The sequence below is a fragment of the Panthera pardus genome, unplaced genomic scaffold, assembly GCF_024362965.1.
Source record: "Panthera pardus isolate Hobbes unplaced genomic scaffold, ASM2436296v1 HiC_scaffold_27, whole genome shotgun sequence".
In the NCBI taxonomy this organism is placed as follows: domain Eukaryota; kingdom Metazoa; phylum Chordata; class Mammalia; order Carnivora; family Felidae; genus Panthera; species Panthera pardus.
The window spans coordinates 91,922,517-91,950,204 of NW_026526843.1; the positions used below are offsets into that span (position 1 = coordinate 91,922,517).

General features: G+C 39.1%; 1 protein-coding gene across 8 annotated transcripts in view; it reads right to left on the minus strand.

The window, feature by feature from the left end:
* Positions 1-27,688, minus strand: part of SYTL5 (synaptotagmin like 5) — a 270,623-nt gene that overhangs the window by 97,377 nt on the left and 145,558 nt on the right. For all 8 annotated transcript variants that reach the window (XR_002071899.2, XM_053891719.1, XM_019417276.2 and 5 more), the window contains exon 2: positions 15,103-15,423. Coding sequence is in view for 7 of the 8 variants with exons in the window: in XM_053891719.1 (XP_053747694.1) it covers positions 15,103-15,221 (119 nt within the window). In the remaining variant the exon portion in view is untranslated. The remainder of the gene's footprint in view (positions 1-15,102; positions 15,424-27,688) is intronic.

Sequence of the window (27,688 nt, forward strand, 5' to 3'; positions counted from 1 at the left end):
AAACCACCGTGGCTGATGAAAAGTACTGTTAAACCAAACGATGAGATAAAAATTACTAAAATAACATTTGCAGGCAGAATAATGTCCCAGCAGCCTGATGCCAATGGCCGCAGAGCTCCTAGCACCCCCATCTTTCATTCGCACCCAGAGGCAATGCCATCAACGCCGGGGCTATTTCATAATTGCCTAAGGAAAATCCAGGGGTGATCAGATCTCCTTTCTGTACTCTGAATATAAAAATACATTTTTCATTTTGATTGTATCTTCTGTGTGCAGAACTTATTATTGAAATCTAAACAGCACAACACTTGGCCACAAAAACGACAGGCACTCAGTTTTACATGCCATGTCATTAAGCTTTGGCAGTGTCCTATGAGAAAGACATTTTTATTCTCATTTTATAAATATGAAAGTGTAATTTCAGAGAGGAAACTTGCTGTGGGTCACAAGGTTATTAAGCGGTGCTATCAGGATTCAGGTCCAGAAATTTATATTTCACAATCTGCATTCTTCCCTCAGATTCTCCTGGCTAATTCTTATTCTATTAACATATTTTTGCTCAGAAAAGACACTGCATGTATTAAAAACTGCTATCTCTTCCCTAGTTGTGCAAAGCTGTGCTGCACACGCTCAAAGTTAAACCTCAGTGGGGCGCCTGGGTGGCTTAGTCAGGTGAGCGTCTGACTTTTGATTTTAGTTCGGGTCATGATCCCAGGGTTGTGGGATCCAGCTCCGTGTTGGGTTCCATGCTGAGTGTGGAGCCTGCTTAAGATTATCTATCTCCCTCTTCCCCTCTCCCAAGCTTTGTGCTCTCTCCAAAATAAATTTTTCAAAAAGTTAGGCCTCAGTAAACATGAACAGTTGTTTTTGCCTGACTTCTCCCACCAAATGGCATCTGCCCAAGTAACCCCTTATCACAAAGTCTCTTATGATAAACCTTCCCCAATGGAGCTGTTCTTCAACCAACACGATTCTGGTCCTAATAAACTTTATAAAGCTGTTGATTAGTTTCACATCAGAGACTTTTTTTTAAATGTTTATTTTTGAGAGAGAGAGCACAAGCAGGAGAGGGGCAGGGAGAGAGGGAGACAGAGCATGCAAAGCGAGCTCCACACTGACAGCAGAGAGCCTGACATGGGGCTGGAACTCGCAAATGTGAGACCATGACCAGAGCCAAAGTTGGATGCTTAACCAACTGAGCCACCCAGGCGCCCCTACATCAAAGACTATTAAAAAGAATCAAGACCATCTGAGAATTGGGAAAAAGTTTTGTCTACAGAGAAAGTTACTTCAGAAAAATAAAGAACAAGATTGAAAGAACACTTATCTAGACAAATCTTGTGAATTGTGCCAAGCTAATGTGTTTAGAAATTGTCTCAAGGATGGAGGGCATTGTGGAACCTTCATGTCTGCAGGCGACACCAAGCACTTACTGGCACTAAAACACTCAGCTCATAGGAATATACCGGAAGATTTCACAAAGCCATGTAAACAATTGTTTATTGACTATCGTCTTAAAATCATGGCAGAAACCGATCCTGTATGTAATGAGCAAACCAAGTTCCATAATTAATATGAAATAAGGAAGTGTTTTGCTAATCTAAAATCCAAAGGATACATTTCGTGAGTTTCAAAAACAGCAGAAAATTCTGTTATCGATATGGTAAATTATTCAGAAAAAGAGGGAGTAGAGATAGAATCAGTGCAGCAAAAAAGAAAAAACATGGATAAAATACGAGGCTTTTAAAGATTATTGCTCTGACAATGTGAGGATTATCTTGATGGGAAGAAATTGGGCTTTCACACACCAGAAAAAGATAACTTAAAGACAACATGTTGCCCTTGAAAAATTCTTTAAAACCACTTGTGCTACTGAATACAGGTACATGCTGGTTTTAATTTTTATAAACCATAGAGCTGACGTTTATTCTAAAATGTCTATAACTTGAATTTGCGTAAACTATTTTAAATGCATCAAGGAAGGATTTACACGCCCAGCAGAGACAGTTGTAATTTTTTCCATTTTACCTCTTTAGGGTGGTGCTTATGGGAACTCATATTTTCATAGTTAAAGGTGATTAAAAAAAAAAAACAACACTTCCAGCACTTTTCCTAGTTATCAGCATCAGTAAATAAAACAAGGAATGTAAAGTCACTATGTCTTTGAAATTCATTGAGTATGAATAGCAATAGTGTTTTCTTTATGTGCTTTTTCTTATATGCGTCATTGAAAGTAATCACTGACAATTGCTTTCAGATTTGATGAAACGGAAGATATAATTCATGACGAGTAATAAACAAATCTAATTCATAATTCTTAATCGCACCCATTGTTTCAGATTGTTGGTTGTTTCCCCAATATTCCTTCCACTCTTTTCTACCAATAAAAAACCCCAAATGTAGTTGGTCCCATGGCCACCCAGAACAAAGAATACATTTCCGTTACCTATCCAAGCTCCTTGCAGCTAAGTACGGTCATGCAACTACATTCTGACCAACACGATGAAAGCAAGGCCATCTATGAAACTTCTCAGAAATATCCTAAGGCAAGGAAACCTTTTTTTCTGCCCTTTGCCCTTCTCCCTGTTGACTAGAATAAGGACAGTATGACAAGTACTGCAGCAGCCATCTTGGACCACGAAGTGTGACTAAGATTGTCTTCTTGACCATATTTTAGACGGTTTCTTCTGAGGCCACTCATTGACTAGATCTTGTCCTTGGGCCCTATTTTTAGCTTGCATAGACCAGATTTAGCAAGAATCCTGCTAAATCGGCATAGCGAGAATCTCCCTACCCTTGATATCTGATGTCACCCTGGCTTGCCTTCAGTAAGTTTTTCCATTCACTGACCCCCCTCACTCTGCTCACTGGCTATAAATCCCCAGCTGCCTTTGCTGCATCTGAAGGTGGCCTGGATCTCTCTCCCTATTGCCATGGTCCTTTTTAAAATTTATTTATTTAAATTCAAGTTAGTTAACATACAGTGTAGCATTGGTTCCAGGAGTAGAACCCAGTAATTCATCGCTTACATATAATACCCAGTGCTCATCCCAACAAGTGCCCTCCTTAATTCCCATCACCCATCTAGCCCAACCTCCCACCCACCTCCCCTCCAGCAACCCTGTTTGTTCTCTGCATTTAAGAGTCTCTTATGGTTTGCCTCCCTCTCTTTTATCTTATTTTGCCTTTCCTTCCCCTATGTTCATCTGTTGTGTTTCTTAAATTCCACATATGAGTGGGGCGCCTGGGTGGCTCAGTCGGTTGAGCGTCCGACTTCGGCTCAGGTCACGATCTCGCGGTCAGTGAGTTCGAGCCCCGCGTCAGGCTCTGGGCTGATGGCTCAGAGCCTGGAGCCTGCTTCCGATTCTGTGTCTCCCTCTCTCTCTGCCCCTCCCCCGTTCATGCTCTGTCTCTCTCTGTCTCAAAAATAAATAAATGTTAAAAAAAAAATTAAAAAAAAAAATTCCACATATGAGTGAAATCGTATTTGTCTCTTACTTATTTTGCTTAGCATAATACACTCTAGTTCCATCCACATTGTTCCAAATGGCAGGATTTCATTCTTTTTCATTGCCAAGTAGTATTCCATTGTATATATATACCACATCTTCTTTATCCATTCATCAGTTGATGGACATTTAGACTCTTTCCAAAATTTGGCTATTGCTGATAGTACTGCTATAAACATTGGTGTGCCTGTACCCCCTTTGAATCAGAATTTTTGTATCATGGGATAAATACCTAGTAGTGCAACTTTTGGGTAGTAGGGTAGTTCTATTTTTAATTTTTTCAGGAACCTCCGTACTGGTTTCTAGAGTGGCTGCACCAGTTTGTATTCTCACCAACAGTGCAAAAATGTTCCCCTTTCTCCACATGCTGGCCAACATCTGTTGTTCCGTGAGTTGTTCATTTTAGCCATTCTGACAGGTGAAAAGTGGTATCTCAGTGTGGTTTTGATTTGTATTTCTCTGATGATGAGTGAAGTTGAGCATCTTTTCATGTGTCTGTTGACCATCTGGATGTCTTCTTCAGTAAAGTGTCTGTTCGTGTCTTCTGCCCATTTCTTCACTTGATTGTTTTTTGGGGTATTGAGTTTGATAAGTTCTTTACAGATTTTGGATACTAATCCTTTATCTGATATGTCATTTGAAGATATTTTCTCCCATTCTGTCGGATTCCTTTTAGTTTCATTGTCTCCTTTGCTGTGCAGAAGATTTTTATCTTGGATCAAGTCCAAATGGTTTTATTTTTGCTTTTGTTTTCCTTGCCTCCTGAGACACATCTAGTAAGAAGTTGCTGTAGCCGAGATCAAAGAGGTTGCTGCCTGTTTTCTCCTGTAGGATTTTGATAGTTTCCTGTCCCACATTTAGGTCTCTCATCCATTTTGAATTTGTTTTTGTGTATGGTGTAAAAAAGTGGTCTAGGTTCATTCTTCTGAATGTCATTGTCCAATTTTCCCAGCACCATCTCAAGAGATGGTCTTTTTCCATTGGATATTCTTTCCTGCTTAGTCAAAGATTAGTTGGCCATATATTTGTGGGCCCATTTCTGGGTTCTCTATTCTGTTCCATTGATCTGTTTTGTGCCAGTACCAATACTGTCTTGATGACGGCAGCTTTGTAATACAGCTTGAAGTCTGGAATTGTGTTGCCTCCAGCTTTGGTTTTCTTTTTCAACATTACAATGTCTATACTACCCAAAGCCATCTACACATTCAATGCAATCCCTATCAAAATAACATAATCTTTTGTTTTTAATTTTTTGTGTGAAAGAGTTAAAATGTATTTTAGTCCTGAATAAAAAGTCTTCCTTACCATTTTCATAAGTGTCAGAATAACTTTTTAAGTTTACTTTAACAGATGTTAGCCCATGTTGAAGATAGCAGAGCAACCAGTTAGAAGGACCCCGGGCCTCTGATGAGCATGGAGTCACCATTACCAGTCCTGGATTGTTTTCCTCATGACTTTACCAAGGCAAAAATAAAAAATAAAAAATAAATAAACCTCGCTTTTTTAAGCTACTATTATTCTGGTTTTATGACACTCAGAGTTAAACTTACCCTAATTTGTACACCTACAAATAGTATGGATACTATTACAGAACTAGGGGAGAATGCAAATCCTGGTTGTAAAATATAAATGCATATAGCATCTGTCAAAGTTGTAAATTATTTATATTTTACACAAAGAATGTATCAATTTGGCTCAAGTCACTGTGAAAGTGGAGACTGCACAATCCAATAAAATATAATTTTGCTTCTGTTAAATTAGAAACTAATTCATGTCCATATCCTATGCCTTGCATATAAGTACTCAATGAATTTCTGTGCAATCTTGGAAATGTATCTCCCAAATATGACAAAAAGAATTCAAACAAATATATATTGTCTACAACACTAACACCTGATAGTAAATGGACAATGTGAATAAAAAATTCACAAGAGGAAATACAAATGGCTTGAAATCCTATAAATACCAATAAACACATAAGTGCAAATTAACATAGGACACTGTCATATTAGTAGAGATTTATAGCAACAATTTTGATGAAGGCAGTGGTACAATGTAATAGTTTAGTAAAGAGGAAACTGACATATTTTTAGAAAACAACTTTTCAATTTAAAAGAAATATAAATCAAAATATGAATTAGAATATAATAAAAAAATTAAGACAGAAGACTTGCAAATAAGGGTTTTCATGGAAATTGAACAAAATATTGCACATCCATGTTATGAAATCTTATCCAGACAATAAAAATGCTTCCAGAGAATTTTTAAGTGAGATGATAAATGTGCATTAAATAATATCAAGCAAATATAGAGGATAAAAATTATATATATAATATGGTTTCAACTATATGAAAATTAAATGTATATGCAGCAAAGTGACAGGAAGGAAATTCAACAAGAGGAAACTATCTCTGGGAAGAGGAGAAGTAAGGTTTTAAAGTTCAAATTATATGTATTTTCTAATTTTTTTATAATGAATACATTACTTCTATAATGAAAAATGTATCAGAAGATATTAAATATTTCCATCACTGGATTGAGGATTTATGATATAAAAAATATTGTACACACTTATGCCCTTTACAGATCCTAGTGAGTTTAAACACTTGAAAAATCCCTTACTGTATAAAAGTTTCATTAATTTTAAACATTTGCATTGAATGTTTACCAGTGACAATTTCTCTGCAATGAAATAATGATTAGAAAAATTAGTAAATGCATGTCAGCCTAATATTATTATAGACTTATATAAATTAAGCCCTAATTTCTATTAAGATATAAACATTTACATAAACTATTGACATAAAATGGTCATATGCCTGAAATCTAAAATATTAGAAGTTGGGGCGCCTGGGTGGCTCAGTCAGTTAAGCGTCCGACTTCGGCTCAGGTCATGATCTCGCGGTCCGTGAGTTCGAGCCCCACGTTGGGCTCTGTGCTGACCCTCAGAGCCTGGAGCCTGTTTCAGATTCTTTGTCTCCCTCTCTCTCTGACCCTCCCCCGTTCATGCTCTGTCTCTATCTCAAAAATAAATAAATGTTAAAAAAAAATTGAAAAAAAAAAGAAGTGACATTTTTGTTAGTGAAGTTTTCACTTGTATTATTTCCTTAGAAATAAAATGCCTATTTTCTCAGGAATTCAGTTGGCATTTATTTAATTCGATTTTCCCTAATGAACTGACCTACCTTTGGGCAACATGGGCTTTAGAGATCTTTGTTTCTTCAACCTACAATAAAAAGGAATGGTAGTTTCCTGGATGTGAGTGCAAATTAACCCATGCTGCATGGGGGCATGTCCTTTACACCAATTCTGGCTAGAGCAGTACATTAGATGGGAAAAGGGGTACAAAAAGAGGAATTTGGAGAGGAGTCAAAGATGAGAGAGACACACACACACACACAGAAAGAGAGATACACATACATAGTATATACACACATTCTACATATGTGACAGTTTTACTTATTACTATGGTGACCACATTATTTCAAACAAAAAAAAATATGGTCTGGCAAATATATTTATTTATTTGGAGAATCCAACGTTGGAAATGTCCCCAAATACCAGGTATTTGTGGCCCTTTCCCATGGTGAGCCCTACAAGTAAGAATTACTTGGAGGAGAATGCAGAATAAAAACTGAAGTTAGTTTCCCTAAATATGCGTATATATCAAAATTCTGAAGTTCTTTGGTAGGAAAATCTCCAAGGTTTTAAACGCGCTTAAAAGGTGCCCTCCTCAATACCCATCACCCACCCTCCCCTCCCTCCCACCCCCCAACAACCCTCAGTTTGTTCTCAGTTTTTAAGAGCCTCTTATGCTTTGGCTCTCTTCCACTCTAACCTCTTTTTTTTTTTTTCCTTCCCCTCCCCCATGGGTTTCTGTTAAGTTTCTCGGGATGAGCACTGGGTGTTGTATGGAAACCAATTTGACAATAAACTTCATATATTGAAAAAAAATAAAAAATAAAAAGATGAAAAAAAAATATGTGTACTTAATTGAAAAAAAAAAAAAACCTTGTTAATCAGAACTCACTCCAAGCCTGAATAAAACATCTGTAGAAACTAAAAAATAAAAAATAATAACTAACTAACTAACTAAATAAATAAATAAATAAACGCACTTAAAGCAAAGCTGGATTTTCTTTTTTCATTTCTCTGTGACTCACAAAGAGTTTGGGTTTTATTAGGGAGCCAGTATGGTCAGGCAGGGAGTTTCTGTTAATCCATTAAGAAGCTTCATGGCAATTCTATTAGGATTGAAACAAAACGTTTACCAAACTAAAAGTCCACTCCTATAGTTCTCTTGGTGTTTTATGGAGACAAGTGAGTCTTCAGGCTTTTCAGAAGGTCAAACTAATTTTGTTCCTAGTGGTAGTGATAAGATTTGGAAAAACGAACAGCCCCAGAGATCAAATATTTGTAGAGGATTAAGAGGATATTACCACTTGGCACTTACTGGTCTCCCTCACTTCCAGGCTGAATGTGTAACTCTTGAAATCAATTCAAATCCATTTGAACTGAATATTTAACTTATCTGCAGGATTACAAATAGCCAATTTGAATACACTTTCCCCTTCTGTTTCTCCCTTCTCTTCCCTTCCCCACCCTGCTCTAAAATGATGGAACCAACTGCACAAAGACAAAGCCATAACATGAATGGCAATTTCCAGGCTGGGATCTGTGGTCTCTTGATGACACTAGACTCTGGCTTGCTCAGTGGCCCATGTCAGCTGAGCCAACTGTTTGGAACAAAGCATAATACACTTTCCCTTTGGTTTCAGTCAGCATAAGGACTAGAACAGCATGAGGAACTCTTGTCAGTTTTCACTGTGTAAAAGCGATGCTTCTACAAAGGTCATAGTAACTTGAGATAATGTTACACAGCTCATAGGTCAGAGCTGTCCATAAATACCAGGCTAAAGAAATGTTTTCTGTTTTGCTCCATTTCTCTAAGAGTAAGGCAATGGGTGGACTCTCAATAGGGTCTGAAGAGGTGCCTTTATTGCATAAACAACACAACACAGAGAAAAGGGAAGGAACATGGAATGTGAGCGCCTCGTCTCTGATGTTTACCAGCTTGGCCAATTGTTTAACAAGTTTCAGTTGCCACAGCTGTAGCCCATCAGAACAATAGCTACCCCACAGATGACATGGGGATTAAGTGGGGATACATTTTTGAATTGAGTAATACATTCTCCTTTGTGAGGCAGGTCTTGAATAGTGTACCATTCCTTTTTTGTCCTGGTCCTCAGAAGGGTCAGATACATCCCCTAGAAGTTAAAAGTGACCTAAGAGTGCCCTGTGAGCTCTGGGGCCAGACGGTAGGGCTACAAACCACAGTTCTGCCACTTACTAACTGGGCGACCTTGGACAAGTTACTTAACTTTGCATTTCAGTTTCCCCATGTGTAAATAGGATACTTATAGCTCTGACCTCATTGGGAAAATGAATTTGTAATCTGTCCCTCACAATTCTGCAGAACCTTCGGCTAGTTCTTGGTATTTTCTCTACCTCCAAATTCATTGTACTGTTCTCCTAGAAAAGCAATGAAACATTTAAGCTGTTCCAGCACATAAGCCACTACAGATTGAGTGAGGCATAAAAATCTCCTGGAGATGGCAGGGCTCTGTGAAATCATCTAGCCTCCCAGATAGAAGCCCATGCTCTGTCTCTGATAGCTGATGGATTCTAGTCTAACACCATTTTCTCTCTTAGACTATAAATGTCCTGCTGCTCACTGAGATGGCTTACCAAGGATTTTAGATGTATACAGCTATTCTTGAGGCGAGAACCTACCAAGGCATTGTTTTCAACACTAAACGTCAGCAAATTATAGCCCTTGGGCCAAATCCAGCCCACCACGTGTTTTTGTAAGTAAAGTTTTATTGGAACATAGCTATACGCGTCTGTTTACATGTTGTCTATCGCTGCTTTCATACTACAAAAGCAGGCTAACATAATCGTAATACAGAACATATACCCTGTAGAGCCTAAAGTATTTACTATCTGGCCCTTTTCAGAAAAAAAAAATTGCTGACCTCTGGTCTATGCCATGTATAGTCTGATCCATCACTGCAAACTTCTTTATGTTTATGGACACAACAAACATTAATATTGTGTCTCTGCTCACCTTTATTATTCCGATACTACATATATAGCATTTGGCCTATAGAAGGTTTTCAACAAATGTTGATTACTTCTGACTCTTAGAGATTACAGGATGCTTTGGGTTGCATGTAACAGAAAGCCAGATTCAAACTGCTGTAAATAACATGGAAATCTATTATATTGCTTAAAGAAGAAGCCCAAAGGTATGGCAGGTTCAAGTATATCAGGATACTAACGACAATTTTCTGTCATTCTTTTGGTTCAGCTTCATCACTGTGCTGGCTTTCATTCTCAAGAGCAACAATGACAACAGGTCTCATTGAATATGTCGAGTGGGAAAGAGAACCTTCTGTAAATATGGGCTATATGTTTGAGTGGGTCATCTTTGGTCTCATGTCTACCTCAAGACCAATGAGAGTTGCTAGAGGAATATTAGTCAAGGGATGAATATTTAAAAAAAAAATCCACTGCTGGAGCTGAGCAAAATCAAGATTTGGATAGGGAAGAAGAAAAGAACAAAAGGGGGATGTAAGGCAACCAACAGAGTTCATGACTGAGACAAGCCCAAGAATAGGTGCCAAAGAGAACATTAAGTCCAGATATGTTTTCATGTATTGTGGCCAAATGGAAATGAAATCTTCTTAGTAAAGATAAAGCCCAAATGAACTGCTGAAATGAAGAGTCACTTACAAATTGAAGATTTCTTATATAGGCCAATACCACAACCTATACATGTAGCAGTTTGTTTTTACGCATAGAAGATCAAGCAGAGTAAGATTTTTGTCAACGAGATTTTTTTAGAGTAGATACCATGAACCATCTCATCTTTTACGTTAGAGTGAGTTCTTCCAAAATTAGAAAAACTTAAGGTACAAAATGTCAGCAAAGGTCTTTATTGTGTGCTTCCAAACTATATTTTTTTTCCATTTGCATTCACTGTTGATAACTCAATTTTATTAGCATCACTTCCGCCCTCTGTCTTCACTGCATTAAAGCCATCACTAAAACCATGTGATTTGTTCTTCAAAGAGAACATTAAAAATATTCTTATTCTGTAGTAGTTGAAACCTGGTTCTAGATATCTCCTACCATTTCTTTCTGCTTGGTCTGAAGGAAAATTAATACATTTAAGCCCCTTGGGTGAACCTAAAATGCTCTGTTAGTAGGTAGACCCCTCTTCGCAGCCTATAATTCATGACTGGAGATAATTATCAGGCTTTCCATGTGCCTTCTGGGTTCAGAGCACCTTCAGGAGCACCAAATCCCATTTTAATTAATGCTACACTTGAGTGGCTATGTGTACCATAGAGCAAAGTTGAGCATCAGTCCTAATGCATTGATTCAACACAATTTTTACATTCTTCCATTTTTCTCTTTTCTTTAAGAATAACCTACTTAAACAAGTAAACACAGAAAGAAACAATAAATCCACTGCTTTCAAAAGTCCAATTTACTAACTTTCCATATCAGTTACTTCTCTGTAACCATCATAATTCTTAAAAATTTTCTTTGGCTTCCGTTTCCTTCTGAAACCGATTAGCAGAATCTGAAGGCAATTTTGCGGTTCATAGTCAACAGCTAAAATGCGGTTGATATATATTTGCCAATGCCAAATCTTTTTCACATGTCAAGGGCAAGCTCAAGTGTTACCTCTTCTGTGGAACGAGTCCTTCAATTTCTATCTTATTCATAATTAATTATGCTTCCCTGTAGATGCCAACAAAATATCAACTTACACCTCTGTGGCATGGTGAAAACAATTATTGCAACAGCTAGTACAAATGTTTACTGTTGTAACGAAATTGATTACACCATCAATTCCTTATGTTGATGATTTTAGAGGATAACAAGGAAAAAGAACAAAGTTCCCTGTTCCATCTGGCAAATCTCCTGGTTGGGTTCTCCAAAAGCTAATCTGAGAAGTAGATTTGTGTGCAAGTGATTTACAGAGTCCTCTTGGGAGGAACCTGTAAGGGAATAGGGAAGGCAGGAGCGATAAGCAGAGAGGGGCCAAGTAAGGTTGTGGTCTTTGGGTGACGGCAGTATGATTCCACAGGAAGATGTGAGGCAGAAATTGCATTGCAAAGCCATTGGCTTGGGGATGCCCAGTAGGGACATAAACTCAAGGTTACCTGGCACTGGTGGCTCTCTAGTCCTAGGAGAAACTCTGGCCACTCAAAGTAGGCCTCTAAAGAAGGTAATAGAGACCATCCTTAGCAGTAAAGCATGTGGAAACTGGAAGATAAGAGCATGGATCCAACAAGAGACCCTAATGGATCTCAGTGGAGCACTGACAGTGTTCACTACCACACATACCAACAATAGGGCTAACGATTAATGCCAGCAATTAGTAAGTACTTACTGTATGCCAGCATTCTTCTAAACTCTTGATGATATCAGCTTATTTAATCCCTACAACAACCTCATGAGGTACCTAATGTTATTATTATCTCTGTTTCGCCAAATGAGCGATTTATTCATGGAACACACCTATCTAAAGTGACACAAAGATTTCATGGCTTAACGAAGATTTCAATCAATAAATGTGGATATGTGATTCAACAACACACACTCTAAATACCATGCCACTCACTTCAGTGTAGCTTCTCAATACACAAAGCTGTTAAGAGTGGCAGAGCCAGGGGCACCTGGCTGAGCATTGGTTGAGCGTCGGACTCTTGATTTCGGCTTAGGTAATGATCCCAGGGTTGTGGGATCGAGCCCTGTGTCAGGCTCCACACTGAGCATGAAGCCTGCTTGGGATTCATTCTCTCTCTCTCTCTCTCTCTCTCTCTCTCTCTCTCTCTCTCTCTCTGTCTCTCTCTTTCCCCCCTCTGCCCCACTCCCACTTTGTCTCTCTCTCTCTCTCTCTCATTAAAAACAAAAGAGTAGCAGAGCCTGAGTCATCTGGCTTGAGCCAGCTACCTTGGTAGCTCAGGACAAAATGAGACAACATATCTAATACAGTTAGTGCAGAAAATAACTCAACAAAATATTAGCCACTGCTGCTATTAAAGAAGGGAACAAGATATAGTAGCTTTAAAAATATCTATTTTCTATAAAAGTATCTCTTAGATCTATTAAAGCCTTTCTTCTGCTTTCCAGAAACAAGTTTGAAGGGCCAGGAAATCAACAACTTTATTCTCAATAGCTCTGTTGTATGTTACACATTTGCCTACATTTCTTTATAAAGAGTAAGGAAAAAAGGCAAGGGAAGAAAGAAAACAAGGAAAACAGAGTAAAACAGATTATTAGGAAAAGATATTGTGAATGACAGAAGCAAATATTCTGAACAAATGCCTATTCATTGTACTTCAGTGTTTGTGAGGATCTGGTTATTAAATTGGGTTTTCCTGGGGTGCCTGGGCAGCTCAGTCGGTTAAGCGTCCAACTTTTGATTTTGGCTCAGGTCGTGATCTCACAGTTCGTGAGTTTGAGCCGTGTCAGGCTCTGTTCTCTCAGCACAGAGCCTGCTTGAGACTCTCTCTCTGCCCCTCCTCTGCTTGCCCACTGTCTGTCTCTTTCTCAAAATAAATAAATAAAACTTAAAAAAAGAAAGAAAAAAAATATTTTGTGTTTTCCTGAATAGAGTGATTTTTAATTCCCCACAGCATGTTATCAGTTACTAGCTAGTACCTCACCTCCCGTGAACAATTTAACTTTTTGCAGAATAGAAAATTTAGTCAGTTTTCGTGACTGGAATACAAATGCCAGAAACATAATTTCTGATTTCTTTAAAAATCATTAACTGCACTAACCTGAATTCTAGGCATAGAAAAATTGCAATAATTTTCATGAAAGCCTTTATTTCTTTAAGATTGGTTGAATCCTATTAATGATGAAAATAAAAATTCTGGGCTCTTAACTATGAAGTAAGCATCAATCAAGAATATTTCAATGTATTTCCAATTCTAGGATCCTGGTTCCTTTAGGCACATTGAATACTTTTGCAATATATAAAGATAATCTTATGACAAGTTTTCTCCTGAGTAAAAAAAAGGAGAATAAACTTAAGTTTTTGTGGTCTTTCCAGATTTTTTCTTGTGGTTGACATCTAGTTTCACAGCATTGTGGTCAGAATAACTGCAGTCTGGAGAGACACATAAAACACAAAATCTATATGTTGCACAGTAGGTGGTCATTGAGAAGGGAACTGTGTTTATTTCTGCTCCTCTCATCAGGATGAGATGTAATATCTAAATATGTTTCACAAGCAGCACAGTACAGGCTGCAACCAATCCTAATGTATGTGACAACCAATCAGAACAAGGCTGTGACCATTGAGAACAGAAGATGAAACCAATCAGAATGGATGCTAGCTGAAACATAGGGAAGGTCATGCTTGGGGATCCAGCTAAATATCAACCTTGCCTACAATTGATGTGAAACTCAACTGTGCCCATATTTCTCCATGTTACTCATACAGAGATGTATTATTTTTTAAATTTTATTTGAGAGGGAGAAAGAGAGCATGCGAGCAGGGGAGAGGGGCAGAGGGGCAGAGGGACAGAGAAAGAAAATCTTAAGCTGTGTCCATGCTCAGGGTGGGCAGAGCCTGATGGGGGGCTCGATCCCACAACCCTAGGGTCATGACCTAAGTCAAAATCAAGAGTCAGACGCTCAAGTGACAGAGCCATCTAGGCACCCCTAGAGACTTATTCTTAAAAATTCAGGCGACTTCTGGGGTAAAATGAGAATTTTTCACTCTCCAGATCCTCTTCTTCTTTTCTCAGCTATGGTGGGAACAAATTCCCAGAAAGACTGACCTGAGAAAGGCATTATAAATAAATAATTGTGAATTTAGGTACCAGGCACTGTACATGTATTATCTTCCTTAATCCTTGCAATGATGCTCTGAGGTGGGCACTTTTATTATCTTTCTTTTATGGATGAGGAAACCAAGGCACAGAAAAATTGAGTAACTTGCTCAAGGTCACACAACTAATACATCCAGGCGCTGGAATTCAAGCCTTGGCAGTCCTTCCACTTAACTACTACTTATGATGGTATTAGTGAATGGGCATTCTCATCAACACTGTATTATCCCTGGGGCACCTAGGTGGCTCAGTCGGTTAAGCATCTGACTTCAGCTCAGGTCATGGTCCCATGGTTCGTGAGTTCAAGCCCAGCATCAGGCTCTGTGCTGACTGCTCAGAGCCTGGAGCCTGCTTCAGATTCTGTGTCTTCCCCTCTCGCTGCCCTCCCCACTGCCGCTCGTGCTCTGTGTTTCTCTCTCTCTCAAAAAATAAATAAATAAACATGAAATTTTTTTGAAAAAAACACTATATTATTTGCTCAATTACATCCTTCAATCCAGCTAAGTGATAAAATATCAAAGATGTTTTCTAATATGTGGGTTACTGCTGGGAACCCACGAAGGCACTGACCAACATTTGTCTCCAGTAGGGTCGCAGTTGCCCAATTTCTAATCTAGCTTGCTTCCAACAGACAGCAGTTGGGAAGGGCAGAAAAGAGAAAAGAATATTACCTTATTCTCTTGTCCTCCACTTTTTTCAAATATTCATCTCTCTTTAGGACTCCCAGGATCATTTCCTTCTCATGATCTAACAAAAATGACAGATTGATAAACTCCGAGTTCTTAGACATGGTATTTCAGAAACAGCTCTGAGTAGCAGTGGGTGAATCTTCCAGGTGAAGTGATATCCGCGATTCTTGAGGCGCCCCTGATCAACCCGGAGTCACTCGGCTGTTTGATGGCAGAGTGGGCTACACAGAAAAGAGACGCCACTGGGATTACATTCCAAGAAGGTCAGTCCTTCAGAATGCTAAAAAGCAGGAATCAGATGACCTGGGGTAGAATACAGAACACACAGGGAAGAAAGAGAAAGCAAAGGAGAGAAAAATTATTTAGAATTAATTAGGCCATGTTCCCATAGCGCATAGTGTCTAAGTTTTGAAACAGTGATCTACTTTACTCAAAAAAAAAAAAAAATCAACATGCAACCATTAAATAATTACCATGTGTTTTATTACCATGAAATATAATTTATATTTCCTTGATTCCAGGTTCTTTGTGCAAATTCAGTTTCTTCCATTATAATTAATTTCCTTTGCCAGCCAGTGCTGTTACCACCCTTGTGGCTGACCCATGGGTGAACGGGGTCACGATTGGGGGACACTAAGTGCACAGACTGGACTGTCCATTAAATGGTTCCCTCCTATTCCTTCCCTTCTTCCCCCAACTAGGACCACTGTGCAAAGAGCACTGCTGTCAAGACAAATATAAATCGGTGTTATGTGTATCAACTGGAATGTTTCTCACAAACACAGCACCGAATGGAAAAAAAATCAAGTTACAGAAGAATTCATGCAGAATGATGCCATATGTGTGAAGGAAACAATTTGTTACAACATTATATCTAATTTAGGAATATATACAGTTGTAGTATAAATATAAGGGATTTCATGGGGAATTCAGAGATCCAATCAAAGAGAACACAGGAACTTCAACCATATTGGATAATGTTTTATTCTCAAGATGAGTGTTTATATCTCATGATGTACAGATTTGTGAATTATTCCAGGTGTGTATTACATACTGTGAAACAGATGTTACAAAACTACCCCACGTCAACATAAGAAGCACGCCAGGCTGCGTTCCTCACCCTAATTCTTGAGCACATTCTTTCATTGGCTTGGTACCTGGATTCTCTCTGTACATCCCCTTACGAATGAGGACTCTTAGAGTGATCTATCTGGTTTTGTGATGTGGCCTCATCCCATGACCTTGTCCCTCAGCTTCCTTCCCAGGTCTACCGACTACAGTCTACGTGCAAGTTACGCTTGGCTTGCTTGGTTATAGCCAGTTTCCAAGCATAATTAGATACCTACTCAAAGGCTGCTTTGGGGCCTCCCAGTTGCCCTAAGTTTAGGCCGACATCAAAATCTCAGGTGATATGAAAGGACAGGATCTTGTCCAGAGCCTAACTTTTCAAAGTCCCTAGGTGTCTGTTTTATACAGTATACACCAAACCATAACTTTGCTGAAATGACTCAGAACAGAACCTCTTCCTATAGGTCAAGAGCTAGCCCCCTCCGAGAAAACTGCCCTGGTCAGCACAGACTTTGCAGATTGACTCCAGGCCTTTTCTCCCATCTCCAAAGTCCTAGAGGCAGCAGGGATCAGAGAGCGCCAAGGCTGATAAGAACAGAAAGCCACAAGGTTAGAGCAAAAAGGGCTCTTCAGAAAGGTTAATGGTTTGGTTTTTGCATCACCGTCCACTGTGGTCTCCTCAGATAAAGAGCGGAACTGGTTTTTCCACCCCTTGTGTGGTTCATCTGGTTTCACACTGAAATGGAAAAACCACTTGGTAACTCAATGAATGAATATGCTATAATTATAGCCTGGTTCACTTAGGACATATTTATATTCGAAATGTCAGATTTAGAAAGTCATATGTGAATGTTCCATAGAATTGTATTTAGAGATTATCCAAGGGGTTGGGAGCCACAAAAATGTTTGATCTGAAGCTTATGGTTATCCTTGCCTCGGGTTGCAAATGCAGACCTGCCCTCTAAAGGTCCATGGCTCTGCCCAGTGAAGAGAATAAAAAGAGGGAGGGCAGTGACACCATGGCGGAGCATCTGAAGGTGACACAGAAGATGGGAAATCAGACAAGGATATAAAAGAAATAAAATTTCCCTGTAAGATTTTAATTAACAAAATTAGCCCTAATTGGATTTTTTCTCATTTGTACCAGGACTGACAGAGCTGATTTATAAATGAGTGGCCAAAGAGATAGATAAGAAGTAGCCAAAACTTTACTAAGAAAATCAGTGTGTGTCCTCCAGGCGGCAGGACTGGACTGTGCATTTAATAGGATGGAATCTAACTGGTGACAGTCCTGGAGAAATATGGGGCAGAGGAGAAAGTGAGCCTGGGCATAGACAAAGGAGATCTAAGGAGCTAGAGGCCGACGATGCCCATCCAGGTTCTGAGCACAGGAGAATCACTCGGGCCTCAAAATGAAAATAACCCATTTACTCCCTGCAGCGCATGCTCCATGTTGCAGGATGGGGCGTCAGTGTGGCAAATTTCATGACATTAATCACTCAACTATAGAACTGATGGTTACCAGAGGAAGAGGTGGGTGGGGTCATGGGTTAAATAGACGATGAGGATCAAGGAGTGCGCTTGTGGTGATGAGCATAGGGTGATGTATTGAAGTGTTGAGTCACTACATTGTGCACCTGAAACTAATATCACACTGTATGTTAACTAGAATTTCAATAAACACACGCACACGCGTGCGCACACACACACACACACACACACACACACACACACACACACACACACAGACACCCACTCAAATCATACAACCAAAGGGAAATATCCTCTTGCTTGAATTTCACTTCTTCCTGGACACTTCTGATTGTGGACTGGCTTCCCATAGAGCTCTCCTTTTTAAGGAGTGGATGTCCTGGTCCTGCCAATGGAACCCTCTGTGTTTAGTCTGAACCTACGTTTAATCTGTTCTCTGTACACCAACCAAAAAAAAAAAAAAAATGTACGAGCCTTTGGAGGACGAGCAGTTGGCGTGGGATGAATTCACCTAAATTTGTACAATTTCTTGATGCCTCTTTTTAGCTAGTTCAAAGACCCTCCTGGAGAATCTTGTACCCTCTACACCCTTTACTTAGGTAAGAAAAAAGAAGTAAAAATAACCCTAAGAGCATTTTATCTAGAGTCGATCCTCTTTCTTTTCGTTAAATGTGCTGTGAAAACACTAGTCAGATTTGGAGAAGAAATCCATTTTTATTTAATTCTTCAATACTTTCACTTTAACATATCTCTCTACGTCAACATTTTAGATGTAGATTTTCCCCTCTTTGGCTAGCAGCCTTGACAAACTGCAAAACTGTTCAAAAAGATGGCAGAATTGTTCCTAAGTCATTCTGCTGCCTTTCAGCATAGACAGATTGGGACAGATCATTAACTGCTGAGCACCACAAAAGACGCAATAATAAAAAATTCTCACAGCGTCACCAAGATACGTATGTATTTTTTTAAAAAGCATATTTTTTGAGTAACACACTTAAAAATCATGCAGGTTGATATTTTTGTCAAAGGAAAGACCTAAACATATCTTATTAAGGAGTACTTGAAATGCAGCTTTAGAAGTGAACTACTTCTGGCAGTGCCCTTAGGATGAAATTAATAAAAATAAAATCAATTTCCTGTTTTTCTGTCACTGTGTGACAGCACAACGGTTAGGAAGATTTCTGGCAGACTTAGAAATGCTCAGGATACAGGCGAAACAGCATTTGCAAAATTCACTTGGGAGTGTCTTTCAAATAGACAAGCAGGCAAGAATCCACATGACTGTCAAATGGTGAGAATGACCATGGAGATAAACACGCCGTGGGGAGTGAAATAAATAGTTCTTTCACTATGATAGACTCAAAGGCAGATAGTGTGAAATTATAAGCATTATTTTCAGTACAGCAGTTTATTCTTACATAGACAACTGTGTGCAACATTCAATGGGAATATAATTGAATTTTTTTAAATTTCACAATGTATTGATTCTCTGAACATTATTAGGGAGGCCAACTGAAAATATTACCAGCTTTATAGTGATGCTCCAAGAGTGGCATCCTCAGAATGTTACACAGTAATAGCTAACACTTATAGAACTCAACTAATCCTTATAACTCCCCTGCAAAATAAATCCTAATACCCCCATTTTATAGATGAGAAAGCTGAGGCCTAGAGAAGTTAATTAACATGCTCAGGTAGTAATTCAGAGCCCTGTGGTTTCAGGGACCCTGCTTCTAATGTGACATGTGACTGCCTCTCAATGCCTCCATGGAAGCAATAGCATCCCCTAAGATGTCATGAGATATTCTATGGAATTTTTTTAAAAGTTCTTCAGTCCAACGAAAATTTTTCCATATTGAGTTAAATCAAATTATTTTTCTCCTACAGAACTTCTCAGAGTCTTTAATATTCTAATGTTAATTGTGAACTTTCACAGAACCCTCAGTTTGGAAAAAAGATATCTGACATTAACTGGTTCTTATCTCAGCATCACGTATTTTGGTATTTCTAAAGCAAAGACTTTTTATCCTACTTCTTTTAGAAGACTATTTCTATCCTAAGAGAAATCAGCAAGGAGAAAATCTAAATAAATTCAAAAGAGAAATATTTTAAAGAAAAATGAGAAGATAGACTTAAATCTTATTTGATAGTTCCTCTACATGCTTTTTAACTACCAAGACCTATATAAAATTCTATACTGTCCCCCCAAAAAGTTTCAGAGAATAGATCATATATAAACTTAAAATAAGTGTACAAAGGAAGCCACTGCAAATAAAGTGAAAACAAGTGATGGTTCCATATAATGCAGGAAAAGGATTCATATCTAGAAAATATAAAGAGATAAATACAAGGGGCACCTGGGTGGCTCAGACGGTTAAGGATCTGACTTTGGCTCAGGTCATGATCTCCCAGGTTGTGACTTCGAGCCCCGCGTCGGGCTCTGTGCTGACAGCTCAGAACCTGGAGCCTGCTTTGGATTCTGTGTCTCCCTCTCTCTCTGTCCCACCCCCACTTGTGCTCTGTCTCTCTCTCTCTCAAAAATAAAGATTAAAAAAAATTTAAAGAGATAAATACAAGAAAATGAACCAATAAAATAAGGTGCACATAAGAATAGGCAACTCACAGTATTGGCAATTCAGAAACGAATCACAGAAACATGGAAAGAGGCTCAGTTAGCTCACTAGTTATATAAATGCAAATTATAACAAGGAGAAAACATTTTAGCTTTCCCATTAGGTTATAAAAATGTAAAATACAAAAATGTGTATCATCCAATTGTTTAATGAGAGTGGGTGGAAATGGGCAGGCTTAGGCCCCACCGATGGAAGGAGAAATCCGTTCAATCCCTAGCTGAGAGAGAAATCTCCGTGGCTCTCTTCCATATCTACCATGTCTTGGGAGGAGAGGCACTAGCTGCCCTTCTGTTCTGGGGAGTCCTTCCAAGGATGTTTGTTTGGTGACCAGCCAGGAAAGACACTGTGTCTGTCTCTGGAGCCGAGGACAGATTTGCTTACGATCTGTTCGACAAAGCAAAAGTCTCTCTCCAGGGCAGAGGGCAGATTTGCTGGAAGCTCACTGTAAAAAATTTGGGTTCCCTAAGTTCAGGGTTCCTCAGCTGTTACACAAGTCCACTGCATGCACTATTTTCACCTGGGCACTCGAGGACAAGGGCAACCGATGCCAACACGAAGCTCATGAGACTTTCCGTGCTCTGAGTAATCAAGTCCACGGCATCTGACCCCGGAGTGGGAGGTCTTTAATCACCATCCATAAAACTATGACAGTCCTACTTGGTAGCTTGAAAGGAGGGTAAAATCTCAGAGGCTTTACATCTCTTGTCACCCTTCTTAGAGGATGAGTTAAATCTTTCAAAATTGGTCAAAGGGTAGAAAGTTTCAGTTATTCTAGATGAGTAATCCCCAGAGATCCACTGTAGAGCATAATGCCTCCAGTTTACAACATTGTTATACACTGAAAAAAATTGCTAAGTGCCTTACCCTTCATTCATATATATATATACATAGGATGGGAGAACACTTTTGGAAGTGATGGATATGTGTATGGCACTGATTGTGGTGATAACTGCATGGGTGTATGCTCATCTCCAAACTCATTAAATTGTGTACATGAACTATGTACAGTTTTTTGTATGTCATTCATACCTCAATGAAGTTTTAAAAATTAAGACATACAAAAATAAATAAAATTTAAAAAATAAAAATTAAGACATGCATTTTTTGACCACTTTTAAGAATCCATCTTTTTTTTTTTTTTTTTTTTTGACAGTGAACAAGCACATGCATGCGCACATGTGAGCAGGGGAGGGGCAGACAGAGAGGGAGAGAGAGAATCTGAAGCAGGCTCCATGCCCAGCATGGGGGCTGATGCAGGGCTTGATCTTAAGACTGTGAGATCATGACCTGAGCTGAAATCAAGAGTCTGATGCTTAACTGAGTCACCCAGGCACCCCAAGAATCTATCTTACAGAAAAATTAATAACTGTGTGTATATGTGAGGATAATGAATAGCTATTCATTGTAGCCTGATTATCCACAGTGAAAATTCTGAAATAGCCTCATGTTACAGCAATACTGCGGTTCCATATTAAAGGAAAATATTTTAAAATATGTACCAACATGGGAATATCTAAACTACATTGCTAGTCAAAATAGGGATTATATTTATGATTTCAAATGCATATGTGTCTAATGCAATGACATTGATATATGCATATTTATAATATACACAAAGACATAGGAAAAGGCATAGAATAATACATACAGACCTACGAATCATGTTGCCTATAGGGATGGTAGCTAGGTTGTCAGGGGTTAGAGAAAAAATGAAATTTATTTCCATATTGTTTATTATTTGAGACACATTCATACAGTCATATGTTTTATATATTTAAAACATTCAAGAAGCAGGAAGGTGTGGTGGCTGAGTGGGGTTAGAAGGAAAAAAAGAGAAGCCAAAAATAATTTTAAGAATTTTATCTTAAAAGAGTACAGGTGACATTGCCAGCAACAGGGAAGCTGGGTAGATGCGCTGGTTTTGATGGTCAATAATGAATTTTATTGCACATTGGGTGATACCACCCTGGCTTTTCAGTATTAGTTTCCTGCTTCCATCTTGCTCTCCTACATCAGATTCCTCCAAAACACAAATTTGACCAGTGTTGCTCCCGTGCTTAAAATCCTTCAGTGTTTTCCCTTTGCTCTTAGAAGTTCAAATTGTTTAATATGGTTTTAAAAACCCTTTATTATCTGGCTCTTGCCTACCCCTCTCTCATGTATTTACCATCTAACTACATTCAGCACTTGATTCCTCTAAAACAGCTGTGGCCTCTTCACCTCCAGATATTTCTACTTAAAAGCCTCTGTGCCTGGAATACCCTATCCTTACCTCTTCACCTAATTCCTAAGTATCCACAGGCATCTGCTTAAATGCCTGACTCCTAATCTAGCTTAGGTACCTTTGACAGGTTGAATAACAGCCCCAAAGACGCTCATGTACTAGTCATGAGAACCTTTATGGATGTGACTAAGGATCTTAAGAAGGGAAGATTGTCCTGGATCATCCAGATGGGCCCAATGTAATCACAAGGGTCCTTAGCAGGGGGAGGTAGCAGAGTTAAAGTCAGGAAAGAAGGTGTGATGATAGCAGTAGAGGTTGGAGAAATGGGCTTTGAAGATGAAGGGGCCATGAGCCAAGTAATGCAGGTAGCCCCTACAAGCTGGAAAAGACAAGGAAATGGATTCTCCTCTGGAGCCTCCAGAAGGAAGTCCTGCCAACACCATGATTTTAGCCGTAAGACTTATTTTGGACGTCTAACGGATGAGATAAAAAATAAAACATCTTAGAAGCAATGCCTACAATAAAAATTGGAATATATACCATCTTATCTCAGGGGAGAACATTCAGTCAGCCTGGGGTGATGCTCTATGTCAAAATGAAATTGGGAAAAAGAAACTATATTCTGGGCAGATGCTTGGGATGGAAAAATTGGACAATATTCCAACTCAGTGGGAATCAGTGCGATACTAATGGGCTTAGAGTGGAATTTACCCCTGAAGCCACTGTAAAGGACATGATGGTGGCCTCTTTATTATGGATGCCATCTTCTTAGACTGCAGTAGGTTCTATTTAATCAGACAGCCCTCTTCCAATAATTCTGTTACCGAATGTCATAAAACATTGCCGTCTTTACAACAGATGTATGCAAAATGAACAGAAAAGTTCGCTTAATTTAAAAAAAAATAGCAGGGAGAATGTGACGACAAGAGAAGGATCCACCATACAAAATGTAGGAAGAACATTACTGGAATTTCCTCGGAAACCTTCTATATAAGTGGAGCTTATTAGCTCCAAATACAACAGGTGCACTCATTCCTTCATGTTTCAGTTACCTGTTGCTCAGTAACAAACTATCCCCAAATTTAGTGACTTCAGACAACGTATCGCTACTTTTTACAGTTTTTTGGATTGACTGGGCTTAACTGGGAGGCTTTCATTTTTGTGTTTCTGATGCTGCTGCTGTCAGATGGCAGCTGGGGCCAAAGTGATCTGAAGGCTGGACTAGGTAGGATGTTAAGGACAACACACTCACATATCTGGTACTTGATGTCAACAGCTGGCTGGGAGCCCCCCTGGGGCTACTGACCCCAACACCCATGTGTGATTTCTCCCTTATGGTGGTCTCAGGGTAGTCAGACTTTTTACATAGCAGCTGTCTTTCCCTAGACCAAGCATTCTAAAGGCCAAAGCAGAAGCTGCAAGACGTCTTAAATCTTACCCTCGGAAGTCCCAGAACAGTACTTCTACCATGTTTTATCTGTCAACCAAATTACTAAAGTCATCCCAGATTAAGGGAAGTGAATTCAATCCCAATGGAATGGAATTGTAGTGAAGAATTTGTACCCTTCTCTAATTTACCATATGTCACTTCCTAATCTATTAGGTGTATAAGAGTGTGGTGACCAGGAAGTTTGCAAATCAAGGGTCATGCATTCTTTGAGCTCTTGATAGGAATGAAGCTACTGGGTCAGTACAAGTATAGGTACTTTTAGATATGCAAAGCCCGGTTTGAAATGCTCAGCTGTGAAGAAGTAAGAATGCAAGAGTTATTATTATTTTACACACAGGAACGCATATTAGTGACTTGGTAGCACAGTTAGCAGACATGGAAATTGTATGAGACTCTCTTATAAACAAACAGTATCAGAGGTACTGGTGAGTATCCAGAGAAAATGTATTCCATGGGTTCCAGGGACACACAAAAAGGTAAGAGAGCAAGAAAATATAATGTTCTCAGTGCAGGGCCTGGCAAGTAAAACTACAGTCTCCTCAAAGGGTTTCTGCAAGACTTGTGGATGCTCCATTATCTGCAAGAGAAATACATAAAGCTTTTTGAAGGATACCTTAGACAGCCAAGAACCACAGACTCTCTACTTTGAAAAAGTATAAATATATTCTAATGTATCATAGACATGTATAATGTCTAACAAAGAGAGGTAATTTCAGGGGCTCAAAAACTGTGGTTACCCAAAGGTTTATACCCCACAGGATAAGCGTTGCTAATACAAAGCCTTCACAATCAAAGGCAACCTCGGTGTACCCTCTCAGAGTTGCTGTTAGAGACAGTGTGAAGCTTGAGAAACAAATGGAATTAAAATCTGACTCTCTGAGATAATAACCTGGACAAGGTATTCTAAGTTCCTGCATTTTAGTTTATTCATCTGCAAAATGGGAATATGAATGTCCACTTCCTTGGTTTGTTGTGAATATTCAAATGTTTGTATACAGAGTGTATATAAAATGTACATACATGTATTAAAAAGCACATAAAATGTGAAATGTATATAAAGCACAGTATCTGGCACATAACAGATGCTCAAAAAATCTTAGACCCCTCCATCCATTTGCCTTTACACTGAAGTTAAGCGATATGTCACTAAGAAAGATTAGTCACAATGTTCCTCCATTCCCTTTGATTCACAAAATGCCTACAGGTCTGTTTCTCTAGTTTCCTAGACTTTCCATTAAGAATTCACAAATTTCAAGGACACCTGGGTGGCTCAGTTAGTTAAGCATCCAACTTTGGCTCAGATTGTGATCTTGCGGTTTGTGAGTTTCAATCCCACGTCAGGCTCTGGGATGACAGCTCAGAGCCTGGAGCCTGCTTTGTATCCTGTGTCTCCTTTGCTCTCTGCCCCTCCTCTGCTCATGTCCTCTTTCCCTCACTCCCTCCCTGTCTCTCTCTCTCCCTCTCTCAAAAATGAATAAACATTTAAAAAAAAGAACTCACAAATTTCTTGGAAATTGCTTAGAAAGTCCACAATTTTTATTAGTAAGATTCTCAACAATACTAAGATTCTCGTATATGATGACATGATGGAGGGCTCATAATATGAAGTGAAAAAAATCAGGATATAAAAGTACTTACACACTATGGCTCTAATTTTACTTTTTAATTTTTTTTAATGTTAATTTTATTGTTGAGGGAGAGACAGAGACAGAGCTCAAGCAGAGGAGGGGCAGAGAGAGAGACACACACAGAATCTCAAGCAGGCTCCAGGCTTGGAACTGTCAGCACAGAGCCCAACACAGGACGTGAACTCACAAACTGTGAGATCATGACCTGAGCCAAAGTCGGCGCTTAACCAACTGAGCCACCCAGGTGCCACTATGGCTCCAATTTAAAAGGAAATGTATACACACCTAAATATTACATTAGAAAGAATGGAAATAAATAAGTCAAAATATTAGGTCTATCTCTGGGGAGTTACATTATGGCTATATTTTAATTTCTTCTTTATAATTGTCTTTAATTTCACGTTTCTACAATGAATACACATAACATACACTATCCATAAAAAACGACAGCAAATGTCATTGCTGTCAAAAGTACATTGTACCAGTATTAGCTCAGCTTCATATGCCATGATACACAATGCATATTTCCATGGATTATTATGCTCGGATATCAAACAGGAAAATATTTCAGTAGTATTGTCATATAGCTTTGAGGTTAATAAAGTTGTTTTTCAAGATAATGTTTAATTCATTAAGGCATGTTCGGTCTGGAAAAAAATAAAACCAAAGAAGAGAGAGAATGGGTCACAATAAGCATGTGTAAAACCATGTGTCAGAAACTATGCTGGATCTAGGGGATACCCAGAGGAAGAAAGCATGGGCTATATCCCAAGGAGCTTTCCATTTTCTAGCGGAGACAGACATACACATAAAAAGAACAGTCTTATAAATGCCAACTTGGCTGTGAGAACTCAAAGAAAAAGAACAATTAGGAAGAGGCGAGTAGCCATTCAAGGATGTAAAGACAGTAAATACGAAAAGTCACAAGGACATACAACTAGTCCAGGGAATAATGAATAATCCCAGGGCTGGGGTCCGAGTTAATGGTGGAGAGGTGAGAAGAAGGAGGGTGCCAGCCAGAGAGGAATGTGGTATCCAAATAAAGCATCTGGACTTTATCGAGTGTTTTTCAAACTGTGTCTTTGGGAATGGTTTCTTAGGAAACGCAGCAAGGCAGGTTGAGTGGCCAAGGCTGTGGCGCCGACCCCTGCTTCAAACAGAGCAGCTCTGCTTTTATCTGTTCTATAAGTTGGATTTCCTGGCACGGTTCTATTTGAAGAAAGAGTTCCACGACCTTAAAAAGTCTGAAAACTGCTCCCATGCCATCAAGCTGTTGAGTGCTTTTAAGTCAAGAAATAGCACAGTCAGCTTTCTCTCTTAGATTTGGCTTTTGAAAGATACCAGCATTCAGTGATTATACAAAAGAGAGGGCAGAAGTTATGCAGACAGCATGGAGGCTCCTGCAGGAGTGCCAGGGACAGATTAGGAAGCAAAAGTGGGGTAGTGGGGAAGGACCCAAGGGTCATTTTTTAGACATTTGGGGATGACCTCAATAAGATCCAGCTACCAACTAGATGCAGGTGGTAAACAGGAGAGGGTATGACTCTGAGGCTTCCAGCATAGGGAACTATAAAGATTCTTAAATGCTAGTGTACATAAAAATCACCTATGGGACTTGCTCAAACACAGATTCCGGAGGGTTCATCTCCAGAGATTCTGATTCAATAGGACTGGAGTAAATGGAATGCTGATGGTAATGCTGTTAACAGAGATAGAGGATACAAGACAGAAAAAGTTGAGAGAAAAAATTTGAAAATTTGAACATGTTGAGGTCAAAGTGCTTATGAGGCAAACATCAACAAAGATCTGTCCAAAAGGGCGTTTGGAATATGGAACTACAGTGTATCAGAGAAGTCTACACTAGAGGCATTTCAGTGGGAATCATTGGTGCTTATGTGGTCCCTAAGGTTATGCAAGTGAGAACATATGAAAAGGGCCCGGGATAGGAGCATGATGAATAATGATTAAAGAAGGGACAAAGGAACAAAATGAGCTGATGAAACACTAAGAAGGGATAATCAACGCAGTGGGGTATGCAGTTGAGTCTAATGAATTGAGAGTCAAGTATATCACT